At 39.0% G+C, this 25,051-nt stretch overlaps 1 protein-coding gene across 4 annotated transcripts in view; it reads left to right on the top strand.

The window, feature by feature from the left end:
* The window catches only part of SGCG (sarcoglycan gamma), a 167,029-nt gene that overhangs the window by 74,912 nt on the left and 67,066 nt on the right, over positions 1 to 25,051 (top strand). For all 4 annotated transcript variants that reach the window (XM_034936448.3, XM_055096542.2, XM_034936447.3 and 1 more), the window contains 2 exons: positions 736 to 837; positions 17,111 to 17,198. In XM_034936448.3, coding sequence (XP_034792339.3) covers positions 736 to 837; positions 17,111 to 17,198 — 190 coding nt within the window. The remainder of the gene's footprint in view (positions 1 to 735; positions 838 to 17,110; positions 17,199 to 25,051) is intronic.

Here is a 25,051-nt window from a genome sequence, read left to right on the forward strand (position 1 = left end):
GGGAGGAAACTAAACAAGCACAGCATCATGGAAACCAAAGGAGGACAGTGTTTCAAGGAGGAAGGGGTCCAGTGCCAAATGCCCCTGAGAATGCAAAGGGCATGAAGTTGGAAATGCCCACAAGTTTTAACAGCACAGCGGTCATTGGTGACCTCCAGAATCATGTCTTCCATCCAATCTGGTAATCTTTCATGACTGTAAACTCCTTGAGAGCAGGCACCTTGAACAGACCTCTACATCCTCCTGTTTTGCTTTTCACTTAAGAAGTGTTCAATAAATATTTACTACATAGTGAACTCAGATGATGGTATTTATGGTATTTTGGGGCAGGTGATGGAACTATACTGTATTCTGATTGTGTTGATGATTAGACAAATCTATATATGTGTTAAAACTCATAGACCTGTACACCTCAAAACAATTTTATTGTACCTTAATTTAATTTTTTTTAAAGAAATGGATTCTTTTTCTTACATGGTGATGGGCTCTTGAGTATTATAAAATGACTCTTGAAATTTTATATATGTTTTCTAAACAGCTCTTTGTATTTATACAAGATTTAATGACCTTGAATATTGAATTAAAGGTGCAAAGTTTTAAATACCCTATTTAGGAGAAATACAGAAAAGGTGGTAGGCAATATATGGAAATACATGTGTGATTTAAGTCAATATTAAGAGGAATGAAAAAGCAAGCAATAAAAATATACGCACTGTCTCTTTTTTTTTTTAACAGGCAGGAATGGGCCACTTGCGTGTAACAAAAGATGGACTGCGCTTGGAAGGGGAATCAGAATTTTTATTCCCATTGTATGCCAAAGAAATACACTCCAGAGTGGTAAGAAAATGTTAAGACAAATAATTTGTGCTTTATGAAAAATAAATCATGTTTAAGCACAAAAATTCAGTATAGTTTAGAGAAGATTTTTAAAGCGCATACATGTGCACATATTCATGATATGCTCTTTATAAAAAGCTTGACTATTGCAGAATTTATCTCTGATATTACCTTCTAAAAATATTTCAATTTAATATGCTTCAGATCTGAATTTGGTGGCCTCAGTAGTTTAGACCATAATAAACTAAAGGTTTTAGAAATGAAAATTTTTACCAAGAACAATTTAAACTTCTTTATGTTAGATCAACTAACTTAAATATATTTATTTTAGGGTATTCAAAATTATCTAAGAAGCTTAGAAAGAAATTCGTTTCAGCTGGGCGCGGTGGCTCACGCCTGTAATCCCAGCACTTTGGGAGGCTGAGGTGGGCGGATCACCTGAGGTGGGGCCAGCTTGGCCAACATGGATAAACCCCGTCTCTACTAAAAATACAAAATTAGCCAGGCATGGTGGCGTATGCCTGTAATCCCAGCTACTCGGGAGGCTGAGGTAGGAGAATCGCTTGAACCCAGGAAGCAGAGGTTGTGGTGAGCCCAGATAGCGCCACTGCATTCCAGCCTGGGCAACAAGAGCAAAACTCCATCTCAAAAAAAGAAGAAAAAACAAAAAAAAAAGAAAGAAGTTTGTTTCATTGTATTATGTTCTGCACTTATTATACTAATTACAGATTATGATCCTGTAAGATTCTAAACAAGTAGATTCAGCATTGTCATTAAATAATTATGTGACTTTAAAAGTAAATCAAGGTTTTCTTCATTTACCTCCATGGAGCTTATAAGAAGGACAGCCAAGAATAAAGTGCAAATACGTTCAAACAATGTTTGCAATATGTTCTATTTTTACTTAAGTGATGCTGTGAGCATTATAGTAGGCACGAACATTTTGCTAGATTATTGATAAATGGCATTACCTCCCTGATGCACAAAAAGTTAAAACTTCACCCAGCTATAACTTTTTAGTTATGTGAAGAGCAGAGTCTTCATTTTCCTTTCATATTTCTGAATATGAAAGGGTATTTCAGTATCTCCTAACTGCAGAGGCTGTACCAGCCACTATAGGAGAATTAGAAAAGAAACAAAAGACTTACTAAGAAACATGAGGTCTTGTTAGAGAGATAAAACACACTCCTGAACCAGACATTCGCCAAGCTCTGTTACCAATTGCAAAATGACATGGCATGTGACTAACACATAAATATCACAAAGAGAGATCCCAGTAAGTGAAAAGTACATAAGTAGTTTTAGGTGCTGTTATGTTACTTCTGGGGCTATCTTATTGGCAGTGGGAGCCAGAAGATGACCTGCAGTATAATAGGCAGGTAAGAGCCTGATTCTGTGAGGCTTACCCTTACCTTATGTCATACACTTACCTTAATTGTGATGGCATTTCAGTGTGAAACAATCCTGTCCTACAGGATTTCCCTTTTGTAAAAGGGGAAGTCAGACATGAATGAAGCATTCAAGTGTTAGAACTTGGTCTTCTTTTTTCCCCAGAGTTGTGTTGGCTGATCTTCTGCCATATTTTGGGAAGAATCAGACTGGTAGAATGGTCCGGTGACTGAAATCAGGTGACTAGGTCACAGCAAATTTAATATTCTGGAATTAATAATAACTCTCAGTTGGCCAGGCGTGGTGGCTCACGCCTGTAATCCCAGCACTTTGGGAGGCCGAGGCGGGCAGATCACAAGGTCAGGAGATCAAGACCATCCTGGCTAACACAGTGAAACCCCATCTCTACTAAAAATACAAAAAAATTAGCCGGGCGTGGTGGTGGGCGCCTGTAGTCCCAGCTACTTGGGAGGCTGAGGCAGGAGAATGGCGTGAACCTGGAAGGTGGAGCTTGCAGTGAGCCGAGATCATGCCACTGCACTCCAGCCTGGGCCACAGAGTGAGACTCCGTCTCCAAAAATAATAACAATAATAATAATAATAATAACTCTCAGTTATATTTTATCAGGCTTTTTCATCTCCAGTATGCTTTTAAAAAAAGCAAAATTATAGCGAATATCTTAGATAATCACATATTAAAGTCTTAGAATATGGCATTAATGAGTATGTCAATCAACACATAAAATTCAGTAACAATTTGAATAATATTATGTGATAACAGAGCTGTACAGTGTTTTATAACTAACATGGTTTCCAATAAGAGCCATCCCAGAACAAAACTATGCTTCCTAACTTCTGTATGGATTGATATATTAGTTATAAATTTCCTTTTCAAAGATGAGTCTAGGAAGCAATTTTCCATAAAATTACAGAAAAGAAATTACTTTATGAATTTGCAAAATTTGACACATAACTCACTTATGTGTACTGATGAGCTGAGAGAATTTCTTCTTTATAAATATAATTCAACATGCTACTCTGGCCTCTAACATCTGATCACCCAGTAACCCCTCAAAAGTAATACATGAGGGCCTGTATTGAATTCATACTTTGAATTCATGGCTTAAACCCATCCACCATGCCCATTAGTTCAAACACATAACAATTATTTCCTTTAAACAAAAAGGGTTTTAAAAAACTACAGAGCCATGATGAAAAACTAAATGAAACAAATACGTGGTAATAAAGCCTTACTTGAAATGATCATCTGTGAAGTTCCCAGCCCTGAAAAGAAGCTTTAGCTTACAGCCAAAGCCCACAGTGTGACAGGGACCAAAAGGGCACCTCACTGGGACTCCAGGCAAGCCCATTGCATAAGACAGTGCTGAAGACAGAAAACAACTACAACTATTTGAATAAAGTTGCTACAACTATTTGAATAAAGCAGCATATAAAAAAGTAGCTACAACTATTTGAATAAAGCAGCATACCTGAGGGGAGGAGGCTACAAAGATGCCAGTCCAGAACCTGAATGTCATGAGGACAGAAGCCCTAAGCCACCACTGAAAGACTGGGAGGCCCTGTGGACCAAGTGAAAACAACAGGACAGACTTTAGACAGACTGGTAAGAGCCAAAAGGTAGACACATCCACACAGTGGAACATAAAACTTTAAATTTCATATGATGAAATCTTCATCTAAAAAAAAAAAGCCCAATAAACTTTACATAAAGGAAGATCAATATCCAACTAAATAAAAAGTCAATCTGAAAATGACTAGAAAAACACACTTAAGATTCTCAAAGAGATAAAGCTATTTTTAAAGGAGTTTTCCTTAAAATAACATGAAATTATAAAATCAGAAGAGAAATTACAGGGCAGAAATAACAGGGAATAGGTTTACCCTCCTGCATTAAACAACTAAAAAATGAAAAAAATATATATGAAACAGTGGTTTTCAAATATTGGACAATGGGCAGCTCAGGAGAGTTATCCCTGCAAGAGGAAAAACAAGAGTGACTCCTCAAATTGCCTTAACTCACTGCATGAAGAGAGTTTCCAGGCTGCAATGAGGGAGGGAAGCCAATGCAGGCACAGGTGGTCTCCCTGAGTTGAAGAGACAGGGTTGGGAGGCCAAGGAATCCAAGGCAGCTGCAGTTTGCAAGGCGCAGTACTGCAGAGGAGGGGCTTGCTGCACGTGGACAGCGCTCCAGAGATGGCAGAGACTTCACCTCATCCCACCCCCACCAAGTCTATGGATAAATATTTACCAGTGTGTGTGTGTGAGGAAGCTACCTTGAGACTAGTGAAATACCCACTCTAAGGGAGCAGAAGGAAAAATGCCTGGAGTTCACACAGAGTGGGGAACAGTTCATATTCCCACCAGTCAGAGTGGAAAACTTCATAAATTATGGGCATCAGGTAGAATACAGAAGGGCATGGCTCAGAAGTGGTACAAGATCAACACTAGGAAAAAAATCCTGCTCTGGTCCATTCTAACAAAGCTTAACAGGAATCCTTGAAAGTGGCATGCTTTTTCCAAGTGATTTGCTCCATCCCAGAACAGAGTTCTAAAAAACTACATTTCATCTGTGCACAAAAGTCGAGGAAAGCATAATCATGTTAAGGAGAGACATAAAATATGGAAAGACAGAAAAAACACAAAAGAATCTTCTAGAGATGAAAAGTATAACAACTGAAATTTTTAAAAAGCCAATGGTGGGACTAACAGATTAATAACAATTGAAAGTATAGCTATAGATACTCTCCAAAATGGAGCACAGAGAAAAATGACTAGAAAAAGAAAGCAACAGCATATCAGTAACTTTCTTTTTCTAGAAAAAGAAAGCAACAGAGTATCAGTAACTAGAGGGACAATGTCAAGGGGCCTTATGTATGTGTAACTGGCATCTCCAAAGAAGAAGAAAGAAGAGAGGACAAATATTATTTTAAAAGAATAAAGTGTACTTTTTTTTCCAAGCATGATAAAATCTTTAAGCCTACAGATAAAACATGTTCAGTGAACCCCAAACAAAAGAAACAAGGAAAACTACAAGGTACATTGTAATTAAATTGCTTAAAAACAAGAGAGAAAAATCTTAAAGAGAAAGCCTTAGAAGTAGCTAGAGAAAAAGGATATATAACATACAAAGGAGTGAAAAAAATATGACATCAGCCTTCTAGTCAGTAACATTTAAAGCCAGAAGACACTGAAGCACCGACTTTAAAGTACTAAAAGAAAAAAAGGCCAACCTAGAACTCTTTACCTAGCAAAAGTATCTTTAAAAGACAAAGTCAAAATAAAGACTTTTTTGGACTTACTAAAGCTGAAAGCAAGTTACTTCAGCAGACTAGCACCACAAGAAATATTAAAGGAAGCCTTTCTGGCAAAAAGAATATGATGCTAGAAGAAAAATCTAGATGTTCACCAGAAAAAAATTTTAAATACCAGAACTCATAAGTATGTGGTTATACAAAAAATAATTTTAAAAAATGTTAGAAGACACTTTGCTCAAAGCCAAAAGAACAATGTATTTGGGATGTTATAACAGGATAGGCATAAAATGTATGACACTAATGAAACAAAGACCGCTTTGTTATAGAAGTACTGCTATAATGTTCTCACATCACACATGAGTGGCAAAAAATTATTGAGGATGGACCTTAATAAGTTAAAGATGCTTAGTATATCTAAAGTAAACTCGTAAAACAAAAAGTATAGCTAATACATCAACTAAGGAGATAAAAATGAAATGATAAATAATTAATCCAAAAGGAGGCAAAGGAAACAAAGAGAAAATTAGTTGAATATGAAAACAAATAGCAATTTGGTATATTTGAACCAACTCATAGTCACATTAAAATAATCACATTAAATATAAATGGTCAAAACACCCCAACTGAAAGACAGACTGTGAAACTGAACACAGAAGCAAGGTCCAACTATATGCCATCTAGAAGAAACCTACCTTAATTATAAAAACACAAATAGGTTAAAAGTAAAAGGTTATACTATACTGTACTAACCTATACTATACTAACACTAATTAAAAGAAAATTGGAGTGACTATATTAAAACAAAGTAGATTTCACAGCAAAGAGATAAATAATTTAGAGATACAGAGGGTCATTTAAGATGACATAGGAGTAAATTCTTCAATATTTATGTTACTAAACACTCATGAATCCACTATCAGAGCATCAATATACATGAAGCAAAACTGATAGATTGTAAGAAAGGAATAGAAATATTCATATTTAGACTCAGGGATTTCAGCACCCCTCTCTCAATAACTGATAGGAGAAATGGATATAGAAACAGTAAGCATATAGACTTGAACAATGCTATCAACCAAATTGATATAACTAAAATTTTCAGAGCATGCTGCTCAACAACAGCAGACACAGTTCTTTTCAAGTGCACAGGGAACATTTATCAAGATAGATCATATTTTGAACCATAAAACAATCTCAATAAATTTAAAAACATTCAAGTCTTCCAACATGTTATCTGACCACAGTGGGTTTAATAAGACAACTATAACACAAATATATCTGAAAATTTTTTGAATAACTGGAAATTATATAAAAATTTATAAATAAACCATGGGTCAAAGAAGAAATCCAAAGGGAAATTAAACAGTATTTTGAACTGAATGACAATTAAGAAAACAATAACATTAAATTTGGGAGGATGTAGCTGAAGCAGTGCTTAGACGGAAATTTATGGCATTAAATGCCTATATTAAAAAAGAAGAAAATTGGCCGGGTGCAGTGGCTCACGCCTGTAATCCCAGCACTTTGGGAGGCCAAGGCAGGCGGATCACGAGGTCAGGAGATCAAGACCATCCTAACACGGTGAAACCCTGTCTCTACTAAAAATACAAAAAATTAACCGGGCGTGGTGGCGGGTGCCTGTAGTCCCAGCTACTTGGGAGGCTGAGGCAGGAGAATGGCATGAACCCAGGAGTCAGAGCTTGCAGTGAGCCAAGATCACACCACTGCACTCCAGCCTGGGCGACAGAGCGAGACTCCATCTCAAAAAAAAAAGAAAATCGATGACCTCAGTTTCATCCTTAAGAAACTAGAAAAAGAACATGTTAGACCAAAAATCAAAGACAGAAGATCCAAACAAATAAAATCATAAATGAAAAAGGAGACATCATAATGGATACCACAGAAATACAAAACATCATCATTAGAGGCTACCATGAACAAGTATATGTCAATAAGTTTGAAAGCCTAGGGAAAATGGATAAATATTTGGATACATACAACCTTCCAAGATTGAAACAAGAAGAAACAGGAAATCTAAACAGACCAATAATGAGTAACAATATCGAATTAGTAATAAAAAGTCTCCCAATAAAGGAAAGTCCAGGACCAGAAGGCTTCACCGCTGAATTCTACCAAACATTTAAAGAAGAATTAATACCAGTCCTTCTCAAACTTTTCCAAAAACTTGAAGCAGAGGAGATTCTTCCTAACTCATTACACAAGACCAGCATAGCCATGATACCAAAACCAAACAAGAACAAAACAAAAAAGAAAACTACAGACCAATATTTCTGATGGACACAAATGTAAAAATCCTCAACAAAATACTAGCAAACCAAATACAACACATTTATCCCAAGAATGCCAGGATGAGTCAACATATGCAAAACAATAAACACCATACATCACATTAATAGAAGGAAGGACAAAAACCATTTGGTCATCTCGATAGATGCAGAAAAAGCATTTGATAAAATTCAGCATCTCTTCATGATAAACCAAAAGTCAAAGAAGAAAAGAAAGATGAGAGAAGAAATCAACAAAATAGAAAACATAAAACAATAGAGGAAATTAAGGAAACCAAAAATGGATTCTTTTAGAAGATCAATAACAATTGATAAACCTTGAACCAGACTGAATATTTTAAAAAGAGAGGGCACAAATTATCAATATCAGCGATGGTAGAAGGGACACTGCTATGAATCCCACAGACATTCAAAGAATGGTAAGAAAATATTACAAATAACTTTATACCAATAAATGTAATTTTTCCACATACTGTTTGATAGAATTCTTAATATAGGATTGCTGCTTCAATGATTAAATTAGTTTCTGCCATTCCTATATTAGGTTCAAGTTGGAAGTAGTTATGTATGTATATAAATGAAGTGGTGAATTGTACTTGCCCTCTAATCTACATTTTCAAAAAGTATCTTAAAACATCAATCTCATAGGGTATTGATAACTCCTATAGCAGTTTTGATCTATCTTTGGGCCATACCAATTACCCCTTACATTGTTAATGGTCTTTTTATACACCTCTTTCTTTCACAGCTCCTTCTATATGTCATGCACTGTTGAGAAAAGTAATAAAAAGTTCTACGTTCTATGATTCTTTCACCTACTCCCTAAGGTGTAGTGTTGACACAACAGCTGTATTCAAACAGGTACATTCAGAGTTCAATTGAGATGAATAGAAAAATAAAATGTTCTTCTTATACCTTGCTGTCATTCTCTAAATGGCGTAAAATTTTTCTAAAAGGCATCATTAGCTAATGATAAAAACTGAAAATCCCTTATGTAAAATTTTAGAAATGATATAGTGGTGGTTGTACAATACTGTGAATGTACCTAATGTCAATCTACTATACACTTAAAAATGGTTGAAATGGTAAATTTTGTGCTATCTATAACTTATATACATAGTATATTTATATTTTAATACAATAAAAATAGTTTTAAAAAGTCAAAAAACAAAACCAAAAACCTGAAAATCACATTCACAATCTATAGACTTCAGTTTTCTTACCTAGAAAATGGAAAATAAAGTCTCTGGACTTCACAAAAAACATCAGTTTTTATTAAAAATGTACACGTTGATTGTTTTAAGGTACTTCTTAAAAATATAGATTAAAGAGCAAGTATAATTCAATATAAGAGGTTTCATTATAGCAGTTATGAATACAATTTTGTTGGTAATATAGATACAGAGTCAATTCTGCTCTGTCAATTAAAAGAGCTTTACCCTGTGAACACAGAATACCCAGCTAGCCGTGGCATAAACTAATAGCAGCTTTTAGTCTCACATAACAGGAAGCTGGAGGGGGCAGCTGCAGCTTCGGTTCAGCACTAAACCATGTTAAGGCCAGAGTATCTGCCAGCCACCCGCCTGCCCCTCATAATCACTAGACAGTTATGAGGCCACATCCAAGACACACAGCCGGGACATGTGCAGTGCTGGTGCATATGCCTCTTTCACAAGGAATGCAAAAGCTTGCCTAGAAACCCTGAGCTCCACCCTCTGCAGATCTCAGCTTACCTCCCATTGACCAGAATTGTGTCCCTTGGGTACCCCTAGCCTCAAGACAGTCTGAGAAAGCAGGCAACCCCTGTCGTGGAAAGCAGAAAAAGAAAAGGGTTTGAAAGTGACTGTTGGATTAGATGACAGGAAGTGAATCCCAGAACAGCTTACTTTCTCTGCGCTTGGGAGTGGATCTCACTGCTCTCACCAGAACCCTGTCCTCCCATTCCAGGAGAATGGTGGAGAGAGCCTGGAAGTGGGCATCTAAAGATTGGCTCCACCACGGAACTGTCATCTGCAGCTGTGTGTGGCTTTGAGGCAGCTATAATTTATTCCCTGGGATTTCAATTTCCTCATCCCTATATTAGCAATAATGGTGCCTACTTTATAAAATACAGGATAAAATGAAAGGATCAATGCTCGTTAATTGATAAAGTGTTAACTCATTATCATGCTAATTATTTTCTAACATTGCAGAAACAAGTGTTAAGGTGACATCATTGGATACCATAAGAAGCTGATAGGTCCATCTGCTTCCACAAAGCTAGTTGGAGAATTTCTGACATCCTAGATAGAGCTCCCAAGGGCTCTTAAGACTATTTTCCTTTTGAAACATCACATAATTCCCTACCACTCTGGAAGATATTTGGTTTCCTCTGAGTGAACCGTAAACCTACCTGCATCCAACAGCAAAATTAGTGAATCCCTTTTGAAGAAAATTGTGTATATAAAAACAAGCAATCTTCTCTAAAACACCACCACCGTATCAGGATTACATATCATATCAGGATTACGATAACAGAGAAAGTATAAACAAAACCACCGTATCAGGATCACTGTATCGTATCAGGATTACGATAACAAAGAAAGTATAACACTTTTGTGTTCATAAAGCCACTTTATCTTCAACAAAAAGTGCAAAAAACAGAGCCATCCAAAAATGTTGCTTAATTCATTTGAAATTATGAGAAGCCTTTGTGTTTTTAAAGTAACATGGTATTTCTTATAGAACAGTTAACTATTTCTCAGATTCATCTTCTTAAAGTATATCATGTCCTGGACATAAATAATCCCTAAAAATAGAATTTTAATTCCTTGAAAAAGCAAAAGCACTGGTTAAAACTTGGTTGTTTTAGATCTTTACCTTGTGAACTGCCTTGACACATTGTAACCAGTGCGCACAAGCACTGTAAACCCATGGGATTCTCATATTTTATGAGAAAAGTTAATACATCTACTTCCTTAACAATATGATTCAGGTGATCATTTGGGGCAGCCTTAGAAGTATATTGTAGGCTCGGACACCATACAGGGCCTGGATCGTTACGACTTCTCCAAAGCGCTTTGAAATCATCATGGAAGGGCTTTGGCATCTCTAGAACACCAAGAACTGTGATAAAGAGTTGAAAAAAGGAGGAAACATTCCTGAGGCGCCGGAGTGGCGTGAAGGCCCTCCAGCTCTGGGGCCCATCAGCACCCGGAAAAGTACCACTGGAGTGGCACTTAAGTAAGATCCCCCAGCAAACACAGGTGCCCCGGGAGCTCAGTAACGTGGTTTGGAAGGGGACAGAGGCCCCAAAGGCCTGAAAGCCCAAAAGGAGTACTTTGTGGCCTGCACACCAAGGTTTTTCCTAAGGTTCATCCTGCCACAGAAATTATTCCTCCTCCTTCTCCTCCCATTCCTCAGCCACTGGCGTGATTAGGACTGGCTACAAAGACTGCCTAAATCGGAGCATTTGGGGTTCCTTTCGTCCTTGTGATCCCCAATGCACTCTGCCAGCCCCTTTCTAAAAGAAATGGCTTCTCTGGAGGAGGGCATCTACAGCCTTAAAATTAATTCCAAACGTAGCTCCTATAATTTCATGAACCCTCAATTTGCAGCTGGAAGTGAGGGTCAAAATGAAACTGAGGAACCAAACAAGTTCCAGAACAGGTAGGGTAGACCTAAAGATAGCGACGCTTAATTGACTTATGTGAGGATTCTCCAGGAGATCCTGGGAGATGACATGCCAAAAGGAAAGGAAGAGGCTGTCACTAGTTCACAATCAAGCCTAGGAGAGCATCTCTACTACGGAGAAGGACGATCCAGGAACGCCACTATCTTTGCTCCTCAAAAAGAGAAAGAGTCAGCCCCAGAGATGAGCAGCTCCTGGGACAAGAGGGTGATTGTTAATCCTCCTAAGAAATTCAGTAAGGGGCGACTTAATAACCAAAGTAGAGTCATTTGTGAAAAAAGCTCTCCGCCTTTAAATTTTCTGGATGATTATAACCCCCATTCAATAATCCAAAAGCGACTTAGCAACCAAAGTAGTCATTTGTGAAAAAAGCTCTCCGCCTTTAAATTTTCTGGATGATTATAACCCCCATTCAATAATCCAAAAGCGACTTAGCAACCAAAGTAGTCATTTGTGAAAAAAGCTCTCCACCTTTAAATTTTCCCGGAAGACTAGAGCTCCCATTCAATGATCCAAAAGCACAAAGACAAGATGGTGATTGAGCGCCCCTCTTTAGGGTGTGACTGATCTGATGCAGGTGGAACCACAGTCGTATTCTCTGAAGAGAAGCCATTCTCACTGTGTCTTCCTGGAGTGTCAGAGCCTCCGTACTATGCCACTGACTATACCACTTTTCCACCTCATTATAGTCCTTGGCATGACTACACCAGCTCTTGGTTCAGCAATACCAAGTCTTCTTGCTATCCCTCCTTGGGCAGCAGCAGTAACACATTCCAGGCTGGGAAGAGCAGCAGCAGCAGCAGCAACAACAACATATTCCAGAATGAGAGGAGCAGCCACCAGAGCTTCCTGAGTGATTATTCCACCAATTTTCCAGTGAGTGCCCAAAACATGTCCAGAGACCTGAAGATGACAGAGGAAGGCAGATCCAAGAATTCCTCATTTCACTACTCCAGAAATGTGGAAGCAGATGCGAAGGAGGAGGGAGTGTATCAAGAGGAGACATTACAACGTCCTTATGGAGGACATGCATCTAGCTTTCTGCCAAGTGCCCTCTGGCAGCCAAAGCAACAGGGTTTCATTGTTGATACCCACTGTCACTTGGACTTGCTGTATTCCAGGCCGCCTTTCAAAGGCACCTTTACCAAATTCAGAAAAATGTATAGCAACACCTTCCCCAAGGAATTTCAGGGTTGCATTTCTTGCTTCGACAATCCTCAAAACCTAAGGGACAGGCTGTGGGAGGATCTGTTGAAAGATGATCAGCCTTTGGCTGACAGCCTTTGACTGTCGCCCTCATTTTGCCCATTATTATAATGACTATCAAGAAAGAAGTATTTTAAAAGCCTTACGACACCCCAAGGCTGTGGCATTTGGAGAAGTGGGCTTGGATTACTGCAACATGTGCACCACGCATGTCCCAGAGCAGCAGAAGGTATTTAAGAAACAGCTGCAGCTGGCCGTCTCTCTTAAAGAAGCCCATGATGATCCACTGCCGAGAAGCCGATGAAGACCTACTGGGCATCTTGAAAAAATATGTGCCCTCTGACCACAAGATGTACCGGCATTGCTTCACTGGCAGTTACCCAGTCATCGAGCCCCTGTTGAGCCACTTTCCCAACCTGTATGTGGGCTTCATGGCAATTCTGACTTACTCTTCTGCTGAGCAAGCCCGAGAAACTGTGAAAAAGATCCCATTAGAGAGAATTATTGTAGAAACTAATGCTCCCTTCTTCCTCCCTCACTGGTTTCCAAAAGCCGTTGCCAGTATGCCCACCCAGGCCTGGCCCTGCATACGGTGCGAGAGATTGCCAGAATCAAAGATCTGTTGCTTTCCCACACCTTGGCCATCTTGCAGGAGAACACCTGTCACCTCTACCATCTTTAAACAGAAAAGGCACAGTCAGGAGTCTTCCTAAGAAAGGAGACCAGTAGCCTGACAAAACACATGAACTAGATTTGAACTCTATGTCCCAGGTCAAGGATGTGTTTGAAGAATTCGCTGGCATGGAGTAAACCAGGACAGGATATTTTCCTCAAAACCTTTTCTTAAGACTTCTGCTTCTAGCTGGTAGGGTGGGGTACAATGGGATGGGAGAAAGGCTAAGGTAAACTGCCCTTGATGTTATTAAGGTTTTTCTTCCCAGCAAAAATGCCTTAAGGTAGCCAGTAAAGAAGAGAGTTTGATAGAATACAAAGAGTTTCCCAATCTAAATCCCTGTCCTCTGCAGCCTGCTTTTGATCACTTGGTGAATAAAGTCACCCTTCTACTTGTCTTAAAAAAAAATGTAGAATTTTAAAAGTGAGGTAGGTGATTTGTGTATTATATTCGTATATTATAGGAATTCTATTTAAAAATTTAAAAATCGATTGGCCTGGTGGCTCACACCTGTAATTCCAGCACTTTGGGAGGCTGAGGCAGGTGGATCACTTGAGCCCAGGAATTCAAGACCAGCCTGGGCAACATAGTTAAAACTCATCTCTATTAAAAAAAAAAAAAAAAAAAAAAAAATCAGCTGGGTGTGGTGGCACACACCTGTAATTCCAGCTACTTGGGAGGCTGAGGTGGGAGGATCACTTGAATCCACGAGTCTCAGGCTACAGTGAACTGTATAATCACACCACTGGACTCCAGCCTGGCAACAGAGTGAAACTCCCATCTCTTAAAAAAAAAAAAAAAAAAAAAGTTTTTTAACAAAAAATAGGCCAGATGTAGTGGCTCACGCCTGTAATCCCAGCACTTTGGGAGGCCAAAGCGGGTGGATCACTTGAGCCCAGGAGTTTGAGACCAGCCTAGGCAACATAGTGAAACCCTGTCTCTAAATTAGACCAGCCTAGGCAACATAGTGAGACCCCGTCTCTAAAAAACATTTTTTTAAATAAAAAATGTAAGTATACACTCAAAAAGATAAGCAAGATCTACACACCGAGTTTTCCTTCCCAAAAAAAATTTCTATCAAAAAAAAAATTTTAATTTTAGATGGAAAACCAACCTACTCCTCTCTCCCTGCATTTTTGTGTGGCAAATGCAAGTGTTACACGCTGCAGTGTTTATAACATGCAGGAGAGAACCTTGCTGTAATTCATCTTTTTTTCTTCAGGAAAAGGAGTGAGCAATGTAGTTCTGAGTGTAGTATTATCAAGAGTGGCCTAAATCAAAAAGCACAATCTGGCCAGGCGCGGTGGCTCAGCCTGTAATCCCAGACCTTTGGGAGGCGGAGGCGGGCGGATCACGAGGTCAGCAGATGGAGACCATCCTGGCTAACGCAGTGAAACTCTTCTCTACAACAAAAAACTAGCCGGCGTGGCAGCAGGCGCCTGTAGTCCCAGCTCTTCCGGAGGCTGAGGCAGGAGAATGGCGGGAACCCGGGAGGCGGAGCTTCCGGTGAGCCCGGATGGCGCCACTGCACTCCAGCCTGGGCAGCGGAACTAGACTCTGTCTCAAAAAGAAAAAAAAAGGCCGGGTTCGGTGGCTGATGCCTGTAATCCCAGCACTTTGGGAGGCCGAGGAGGGCGGATCACGAGGTCAGGAAATCGAGACCATCTTGGCTAACACGGTGAAACCCCGTCTCTACTAAAACTACCAAAAATTAGGGGGCGTGGTGGCGGGCACCTGTAGTCCCACCTACTCGGGAGGCTGAGGCAGGAGAATGGCATGAACCCGGGAGGAGGAGCTTGCAGTGAGCCGAGATCGTGCCAGTGCACTCCAGCCTGGGTGACAGAGCCAGACTCTGTCACAGAAAAGAAAAAAAAAAAAAAAAAAAAAAACCTCAATTTTCATTTATTTATTCCATGAGTGAGGTAAAGAACAGTTCACCTACTCATGTTACTAGTAAAATCTTGCAATGCAAACGTGCAAAATTTGGGACACTTTGTAAATAGTTTGCTACTTAAGTGATAGATATTCCATTGAACCTCAAAGAATTATTATTTAGCATTTATTTTTCTGGCATTTGGTGTGACTACCCTCCCATCCTGGAGACATCAGAGAGTTGTGAAGGTAGCCAGTAATCTAGAAATTCAGTTTACTCTTAGTGGTCCCTGGGACATTAGTCTGGAGTCACAGAGCCTCTCAAGGCCCATTAACAGGCTCCCCCAACCTTAGCAGTCCTTTCAGGGCATGTCAACATTTCGCTTCACTTAAATTTTAGAAAGGCAGCTATTTCTGTCTTTAAAGCTCAAAAGAAGCAAACTGCCCATTTTGTCTTGGGAGACAGAGGAATTTGCTTTTTCAGTTGGTTTTTATTCATATCTAACTTCAAAATTCATACCTGCTTATTATAAAAGTTTTGAGACAAGTAAAGCGAAAAAATGTGATTTTTTAAAAACCCAAACAAAAGCAACAGAAGGAAAAATGTACATGGTAAAATTGATTTTTTTAAAATCAATAGTAGAGTCAAATATTGGCAAAATCTGGATATACAAAATTTGACTCAGGAAAATTGATCTTGGTAGAAATGTGATCAACAAAGAAAACTCAGACTGTCAAAAGCCACGATGGACAGCATTCATATAGACAAAAATTAATGAACCAAATGTTTTTAGTAAATGTTATTGTAGAAAAAAATCTATTGAAAATATTTCTTAATAGTAAAATACGGTAATAGTTTACCTGCATGGAAAAATTGTTCAAAGAATTAAAGTAGCTTGCAGTGGGGAAAAAAGTAAAAAGTAAAAATTAAACACACACACACACACACACACAAAGAGGGAGCAAAATAGCCCATAATGCTACCCACTTAGAGACAATCACTAACATTTGGAGTACCTTTTGGCAGTTTTCTCTAATATTTCCATAGTTATTGGCCAATTCCAGCATTGTACTTAAGTCAGTTTTCCTAATTAATACTATTCACTTCATAGTTAGCATAGCTATACATTTTACTTCCTCTGAATTTATGATTTAAATACATTGTTTTCTCTATTTTTTTGTTTAGGTTTAATTCTGTTTGTTTTAAATAATCAACTCAGACTGCATGTGCTTTTTCAAAACTATTGTTTACTGATACATAAAATTGTGCTTTGAAATTTATTTTTCTTTCTGTTCTCTGATGTCGATTTTATTGTGTATTTTCTAATGTCTTAAGCTAAATGCTTAGTTTATTTTTTATCTGGAGAGCAAGAACAAAGCAGTCAATACCACAAATGTGTCTGTAATTATAACTCTGCTGTATACATAGATTTTTTTATTTTGATAAAGTTTACTTTACACATTATAAAAACACAAATGTATTACAAAAATATGGAAATAGAGAGTAGCAGGAAAAAGTATATGGCATTTCTATTACCTAGAACCCCACTGTTGTAGGTGTCTTTCCTTGACATAGCTGTGACCATATAGCTCTGTTAAATTGCATATTTGTCTAAATAATTCATATTTTTTTCTATCCCTATCTTGCGTTTGGAGCTCATTTTATGATTGTTATTCTTTTATCTTTCAATAAATACTCAAAATGTTAAAAAAAAATATGATTCAGGAATTTTTAATTATCTTAGCCACAAATTTATAGGATTTCCAGGATCTGTAACAATGAATAAATAATTTTATATAAATCCTAAATTTACACAGAATTATAAAGATATAATCATTTTAAACAGCACCTATTTTGCAAATTTTATAAATCCCTTTCTAGGACTCATCTCTGCTTCTACAATCAACCCAGAATGTGACTGTAAATGCGCGCAACTCAGAAGGGGAGGTCACAGGCAGGTTAAAAGTCGGTGAGTCCAGCTTCATCATGGTGCTTTGCATGCATGTTGTCCATGAATAGTGCTAAATGAATGCATTGTTTTTTCTTCTAAAGAAATCAAAGCTACTTATGAACAAAGTATGAATTTTCTAAATATCGTGCTGTGTTAACCACAGAATAGCACCACAGAGTGGGGTGGGGGGTGAGGGGACAGCCTGAAGTGCTTTGATTAGAGTTATTTTTGTTCCAAGAAATAGAGGACAATTAAAGCTAGTACAAGAAACAAAATGTTTATTGTGGGTTACCAAAGACTCTTGCAGCAACCAAAGGAAAGGAACCCAAGTAGCTGGCCTCAAAGAGCACAGAGACCAGTGGCTGAGAGCCAAGAATACATTCAGTTCCCTCCCCGTTCTTTCTTCTCTTTTCTCTCCTTCTCCCCATGTGCTCCATTCTCCTCCTTTCCAGTTTATCTTTGCCACCATTTTCACTTGGCTGTATCACTTCTCACTGTACAGAACCTATAGGGCCTCCCTGATTCTTACCTGCTCGGCTGTAGTTATCAACATCAAACAGTTTAGTCTTCAATTACGCAAATTCTAAATCCACAAAGTACTCTAATTAGCCCAATTCATCTGTCCTACCACATTCCTTCGGGTCAGTCAGCTATGTACACCCATCCAATCAACTAAGGCCAGAGGATAAGGTCACATGGGAGCGAGGTCACATGGAATCCTGCAAAGGGAGAAAAATGTCAGCAAGAAGAAATATAGATGAAAGCAATATCAGAAGAGCAAACCAGCTGGTAAGAAGGAATGCAGGCCAGGCATGGTGGCTCACCCCTGTAATCCCAGCACTTTGGGAGGCCAGGATGGAAGGATTGCTTGAATCTAGGTGATCAAGATCAGCCTGGGCAACATCTCTAAAAAAATAATTTTAAAAATTAGCCAGGTGTGGTGGTGAACGTCTGTAGTCGCAGCTACTGGGGAGTCTGAGACAGGGAGGATCACTCGAGCCTAGGAATTCAATTCTGTGGTGGAAGAGACCCTTTGTTTGAAAAAAAGAGAATAAGAATAAGGAAGATATATATATTCACTATACTATTAACATTGGATAGATTTGCTAAGTCTAGGAAACTGGATGGCCCTTGTCATTATCAGAAAATAAATGAGAGGTGTACTGCCAACACAAACTTCCAATGTCTCTCTTTTTAATGGTATTTTTACAAAACAGAATAATGTTACATGGGAAACTACAGCCTTATGTTAATCTGATTATTCCTTTTTATTATACTAATACAAGATGTTCTGTACTTTATCTTCTGCTTTATAACTTATTCTTGGTCATAACTTGTATCTCTCTTTGGCCTGGAAGTTTTGTTTAATAACTAAGTCCAGTGAAATTCTCCGTGGATCAGGAGATGAACTCCAGTTTTTCCTGCATATACGTTCTTAAGATGTATTTAAAACAAATTATATTTTCTTGATAAATTATACAGTATTATCATTTATCTTTACCATCATTTCTTGAAAATCTTCAACTGCCTATAGCTTTCAAGTGTTTGAGGAATTTTTGCCCATTTTTTCTCATTCATTCCAACAAATATTTGTTGAATGACTATGGGCTACCTTATATGCTATCAAGTAATAATAATAAAGACTATGTAATTATTTCTTAGAAGCTATAAAAGTAGAAGAATCTTCTTATATTCCTATAAAAATTAATTAGCGGCCAGGCACGGTGGCTCACGCCTGTAATCCCAGCACTTTGGGAGGCCGAGGTGGGTGGATCATGAGGTCAGGAGATCAAGACCATCCTGGCTAACACAGTGAAACCACGTCTCTACTAAAAATACGAAAAATTAGCCGGGCGTGGTGGTGGTCGCCTGTAGTCTCAGCTACTCGGGCGGCTGAGGCAGGAGAATGGCGTGAACCCGGGAGGCGGAGCTTGCAGTGAGCCAAGATCACATCACTGCACTCCAGCCTGGGCGACAGAGTGAGACTCCGTCTCAAAAAAAAAAAAAAAAAAAAAAAAAAAAATTAATTAGTACAAATACACATTCCTCTGTTTATCTTTTTGTTGGGTGTGGATTTTCGCATATTATACAAGGGAATTTAGATATAATATAAACCTGCCTCTCATTTCATAGATGAAAAAACTGAAGGACTAAAAAGCAGATTTGCTCAAGAGCACATAGCTAGTTAGTAGAGAAGTCAAAACAGGAAAGACTGAGGGCTTACTTCTCTCAGCCAGCTGTTTCCACTGGCCCTCCTCTCTAATCAGATTTCTTGAAATTATGGCATGCTAGTAACTGTTCTAGTTGCTTCAAATATAGTTTCCATTTCATTTTTGTCACCAAGAAATTACCAGGGGTTTTAAAGGTTTTGTTTTGTTTAGTTTTTCTTTTTTTAAAAAGGCTGGGTCAGTGGCTCACACCTGTAATCCCAGCACTTTGGGAGGCTGCAGCAGGAAGACTGCTTAAGCCCAGGAGTTCAGGGCTTCAGTGAGCTATGATCACGCCATTACACTCCAGCTTGGGTGAGAAAGTGAGACCATCTCTAAAAATAAAAATAAAATAAGTTACACATCAAAATCTCTTTGGTTTGAACTGTTCGCCTCAATCTCTAGTTTTAACCTTGGTGTCTCATGCCTGAGAAAGTGATTAAATTAGTGATTTCTAGTAAATCTTTAGTTGGAAAGTCTCTGTTATATTGAGAACCTTGAGCTAGGAAATAGCACCAAGCTCACCAAATCCAAGGTTTTCTTCAGTACATGACTTCCCACAGTTGCAACCTTCTAGTCTCATATTTCCTGGAAGAAGTTAAATTTTGCCAATTTGGGTATTAAAATGTAATTTATGTGAACTAGCCATATTAATCTCATTTAATTAAGTGAATAAGTGTTTTCTACAAAACCACTGAAAACAATTTACATTCAATACAGTCAAAACCAAAAATCCCAATTAAATTCTGACATGATTTGGATGTGCGTCCCCTCCAAATGTCATGGTGAAATGTGATTCCCAATGTGGAAGGTGGGGCCTAATGGATGGTATTGTATCATGGGGGTGGATCCCTCTCAAATGGCTTAGCACCATACCCTTGGTGAAGAGTGGGTTATCACTCCATTAGTTCACATGACATCTGTTTGTTTAAAAGAGTCTGGGACCTCTCTCTTCTCTCTTGCTCCTACTCTTACCACGTGATGCACCTGCTCCTTCTTTGCCTTCTGGAATGATAGGAAGCTTCCTGAGGCCCTCACTAGAAGCATACGCTGAAGCCATGTTTGTACAACCTGCAGAACTGTGAGCCAATTAAACCTCTTTTCTTTATAAATTACCCATCCTCAGTTATTTCTTTATAGCAGTGTAAGAATCGAGTAACACAGAAAATTGGTACTGAGGAGCGAGCCATTGCTATAAAGATACCTGAAGGTGTGGAAGCAGCTTTGGAACTGGGTAACAGGCAGAAGTTAGAAGAGTTTGGAGGGCTCAGACAGGAAGATGACAGAAAGTTTGGGACTTCTTAGAGACTTATTAAGTGGCTGTGACCAAAATGCTGTTAGAAATGTGGGCAGTGAAAATCAGGCTGAGGAGGTCTCAGATGGAAATGAGGATGTTATTGGGACCTGGAATAAACATCACCTGTGTAATGCCCTAGGAAAGAGCTCAGCTGCATTGTGTCCACAACCTAGGAACCTATGGAAGTTTGAATTCAAGAGTGATGACTTAGTGTATACTGCAGAAGAAATTTCTAAGCAGCAAAGTATTCAAGAAGCAGTCTGGCTGCTTCTAATAACCTACAATCAGATATAAGAGCAAAAAAAAAAACTTTCAAATTTGAATTTATATTTAAAAGGGAAGCAGAGTGGAAAAGTTTGGAAAATTTGCTGATTGGCATTGTGGTAGAGAAAGAATTCAAGCAGGCTACAGAGCAATCACTTACTAGAGAGCTCAGCATGGCTAAAAGGGAGCCAAGTGCTAATATCCAAGACAATGGGGGAAAGGCCCTGAAGACATTTCAGAGATCTTCGAGACAGCCCATTCCATCACGGGCACAGAGGCCTAAGAGGAAACCATGGTTTCAGGGACACTGCTTCCCACATCACAGCTGCTCTAGCTCCAGCTGTGCCTCAAAGGGCCCCAGATACTACTCAGGCCATCGCTGTGGAAGGCGCAAGCCATAAGCCTTGGTTGCTTCCACATGGTGTTAAGTCTCCAGGCCCGCAGAATGCAAGAGGAAGCTTGGCAGCTTGCACCTAGGTTTCAGAAGACGTGTAGAAAAGCCTGGATGTCCAGTCTGAAGCATGCTGCAGGGACACAGGCCCCACAAAGATACTGTACTAGAACAGGGCTGAGAGGAAATGTGGGGGTGAAAGCCCCAAAGTCCCTACTGGGGCATTGCCTAGTGGAGCTATGGGAAGGGAGCCACTGCCCTCCAGACCCCAGAATCGCCAAGCTACCAGAAACTTGCATCTTGAGCCTGGAAAAGCCACTGGCACTCAACTCCAACCCATGAGAGAAGCCACTGGGACTGCACCCTGTAAAGCCACAGGAGTGGTGCTGGTCACCTTGAGGTGCCATGTTATTGCCCCTTTCCTTTGACTGATTTCTCCCTTTTGGAATGGCAACATTTACCCAATGCTTCTATTACCATCATATCTTGGAAGTAAATAACTTGTTTGTATTTTATAAACTCAAAGTGGAAAGAGATGAATCTCAGATGAGACTTAGGACGTTGGACTTCATGCTGGAATGAGTTAAGACTTTGGGGGACTTTTGGGAAGGGATGATTGTATTTTACAATGTGAGAAGAATGTGAGATTTGGGGGAGCAAGGGAAGAATGATATGGTTTGGATATTTGTCCCCTACAAGTTGCATGTTGAAACGTAACCTCCAATGTAGGAGTTGGGGCCTGATGGGAGGTGTTTGGGTCATGCAGGTAGATCCCTCATGATTGGTTTAGTGCCATCCCCTTGGTCATGAGTAAGTTTTCACTCAGTTAGTTCACAAAAGACCTGGTTATTTAAGAGTCGGGGTTTTGAGGGTTTTTTTCCAAGATGGAAGATTAGAGGCATTATTAGCATGCCTTTCCTACTTGGAAAGACATAACAGTTTGTAGAGAATTATGCTGTGAACTTGCTTCCAAGAAGCAACACGGGAACTTAATTTAAAAAGCTGAAAGAAAGCACACTTTGAAAGAAGCAGTGGGCAGCAGCTTACACCATGAACCAGATGGGAAGCTCCCCACAGGAGACAGTGAACCTGCTCACACACCCAGCATGTCACTACTACAACCAACATCTTAGAAAGCCATCACACAGATTCTCTATAACCAAGGAACTCATACAGACTCTTCACCACTGAAAGTACCCATAGCCAAAGCTAGTTGACAATAACCTATAAATATTAAAGTCATATCCTCAAGGTGCAAAAAAGAATTTTAAAAATCCCAGCAGAATCAAAAAATAAATGCAAAATTAATTAGAAGAAATAGTTACCCAAATGAGAAGGAACCAGAGAAATAGTTCTGGCCATATGAAAAAACCGGGTTTTATAAAACTTGCAAAAGCTCACATTGAGTCTCCAGCAGTGGTTCTAAACCAATGAAATCTTTGAAATACCAGATAAATAATTCAAAGTGTTTATTATTAAGTTACTCAAGGAAATACAAGAAAAAAGTGAAAACTAACATGAAAAACTTTTTTTTATATACTTTAATTTCTAGGGTACATGTGCAAAACATGCAGGTTTGTTACGTATGTATACATGTGCCATGTTGCTTTGCTGCACCCATTAACTCGTCATTTACATTAGGTATCTCCCCTAATGCTATCCCTCCCCCATTCCCCCACCCCACGACAGGCCCCAGTGTGTGATGTTCCCCTTCCTGTGTCCAAGGGTTCTCATTGTTCAATTCCCACCTATGAGTGAGAACATGCGGTGTTTGGTTTTCTGTCCTTGCAATAGTTTGCTCAGAATGATGGTTTCCAGCTTCATCCATGTCTCTACAAAGGACATGAACTCATCCTTTTTTATGGCTGCATAGTATTCCATGGTGTATATGTGCCACATTTTCTTAATCCAGTCTATCATTGATGGACATTTGGGTTAGTTCCAAGTCTTTGCTATTGTGAACAGTGCCACAATAAACATAGGTGTGCATGTGTCTTTACAGTAGCATGACTTACAATCTTTTGGGTATATACCCAGTAATGGGATCGCTGGGTCAAATGGAATTTCTAGTTCTAGATCCCTGAGGAATCACCACACTCTCTTCCACAATGATTGAACTAGTTTACACTCCCACCAACGGTGTAAAAGCATTCCTATTTCTCCACATCCTCTCCAGTACCTGTTGTTTCCTGACTTGTTAGTGATCGCCATTCTAACTGGTGTGAAATGGTATCTCTTTGTGGTTTTGATTTGCATTTCTCTGATGACCAGTGATGATGAGCATTTTTTCATGTGTCTGTTAGCTGCATAAATGTCTTCTTTTGAGAAGTGTTTGTTCATATCCTTTGCCCACGTTTTTGATTTGTTTCTTATAAATTTGTTTAAGTTCTTTGTAGATTCTGGATATTAGCCCTTTATATACTTTAATTTCTAGGGTACACGTGCAAAACATGCAGGTTTGTTATGTATGTATACATGTGCTATGTTGCTTTGCTGCACCCATTAACTAGTCATTTACATTAAGTATCTCCCCTAATGCTATCCCTACCCCATTCCCCCACCCCACGGACAGGGGTGGGTATTTAGTGCTGTAAATCAGATGAGTAGACTGCAAAAATTTTCTCCCATTCTGTAGTTTGCCTGTTCACTCTGATGGTAGTTTCTTTTGCTGTGCAAAAGCTCATTAGTTTAATTAGATCCCTTTTGTCAATTTTGACTTTGGTTGCCATTGCTTTTGGTGTTTTAGTCATGAAGTCCTTGCCCATGCCTATGTCCTGAATGGTATTGCCTAGGTTTTCTTCTAGGGTTTTTATGGTTTTAGGTCTAACATTTAAGTCTTTAACCCACCTTGAATTAATTTTCATATAAAGTATAAGGAAGAGATCCAGTTTCAGCTTTCTACATATGGCTAGCCAGTTTTCCTAGCACCATTTATTAAATGGGGAATCCTTTCCCCATTGCTTGTTTTTGTCAGGTTTGTCAAAGATCAGATGGTTGTAGATAAGCGGTGTTATTTCTGAGGCCTCTGTTCTGTTCCATTGGTCTATATATCTGTTTTGGTACCAGTACCATGCTGTTTTGGTTACTGTAGCCTTGTAGTATAGTTTGAAGTCAGGTAGGGTGGTTCCTCCAGCTTTGTTCTTTTTGCGTAGGATTGTCTTGGCAATGCAGGCTCTTTTTTGGTTTGACATGAACTTTAAAGTAGTTTTTTCCAATTCTGTGAAGAAAGTCATTGGTGCCTTGATGGGGATGGCATTGAATCTATAAATTATCTTGAGCAGTATGGCCGTTTTCATGATATTGATTCTTCCTATCCATGAGCATGGAATGTTCTTCCATTTGTTTGTGTCCTCTTTTATTTTGTTGAGCAGTGGTTTGTAGTTCTCCTTGAAGAGGTCCTTCACATCCCTTGTAAGTTGTATTCCTAGGTATTTTATTCTCTTTGTAGCAATTGTGAATGGGAGGTCACTCATGATTTGGCTGTTTGTGTGTTATTGGTGTATAGGGATGCTCCTGATTTTTGCACATTGATTTTGTATCCTGAGACATTGCTGAAGTTGCTTATCAGCTTAAGAAGATTTTGGACTGAGACGATGGGGTTTTCTAAATATACAATCATGTCATCTGCAGATAGGGACAATTTGACTTCCTCTTTTCCTAACTGAATACCCTTTATTTCTTCCTCTTGCCTGATTACCCTGGCCAGAACTTC

The sequence above is a fragment of the Pan paniscus genome, chromosome 14, assembly GCF_029289425.2.
Source record: "Pan paniscus chromosome 14, NHGRI_mPanPan1-v2.0_pri, whole genome shotgun sequence".
Taxonomy (NCBI): Eukaryota; Metazoa; Chordata; class Mammalia; order Primates; family Hominidae; genus Pan; species Pan paniscus.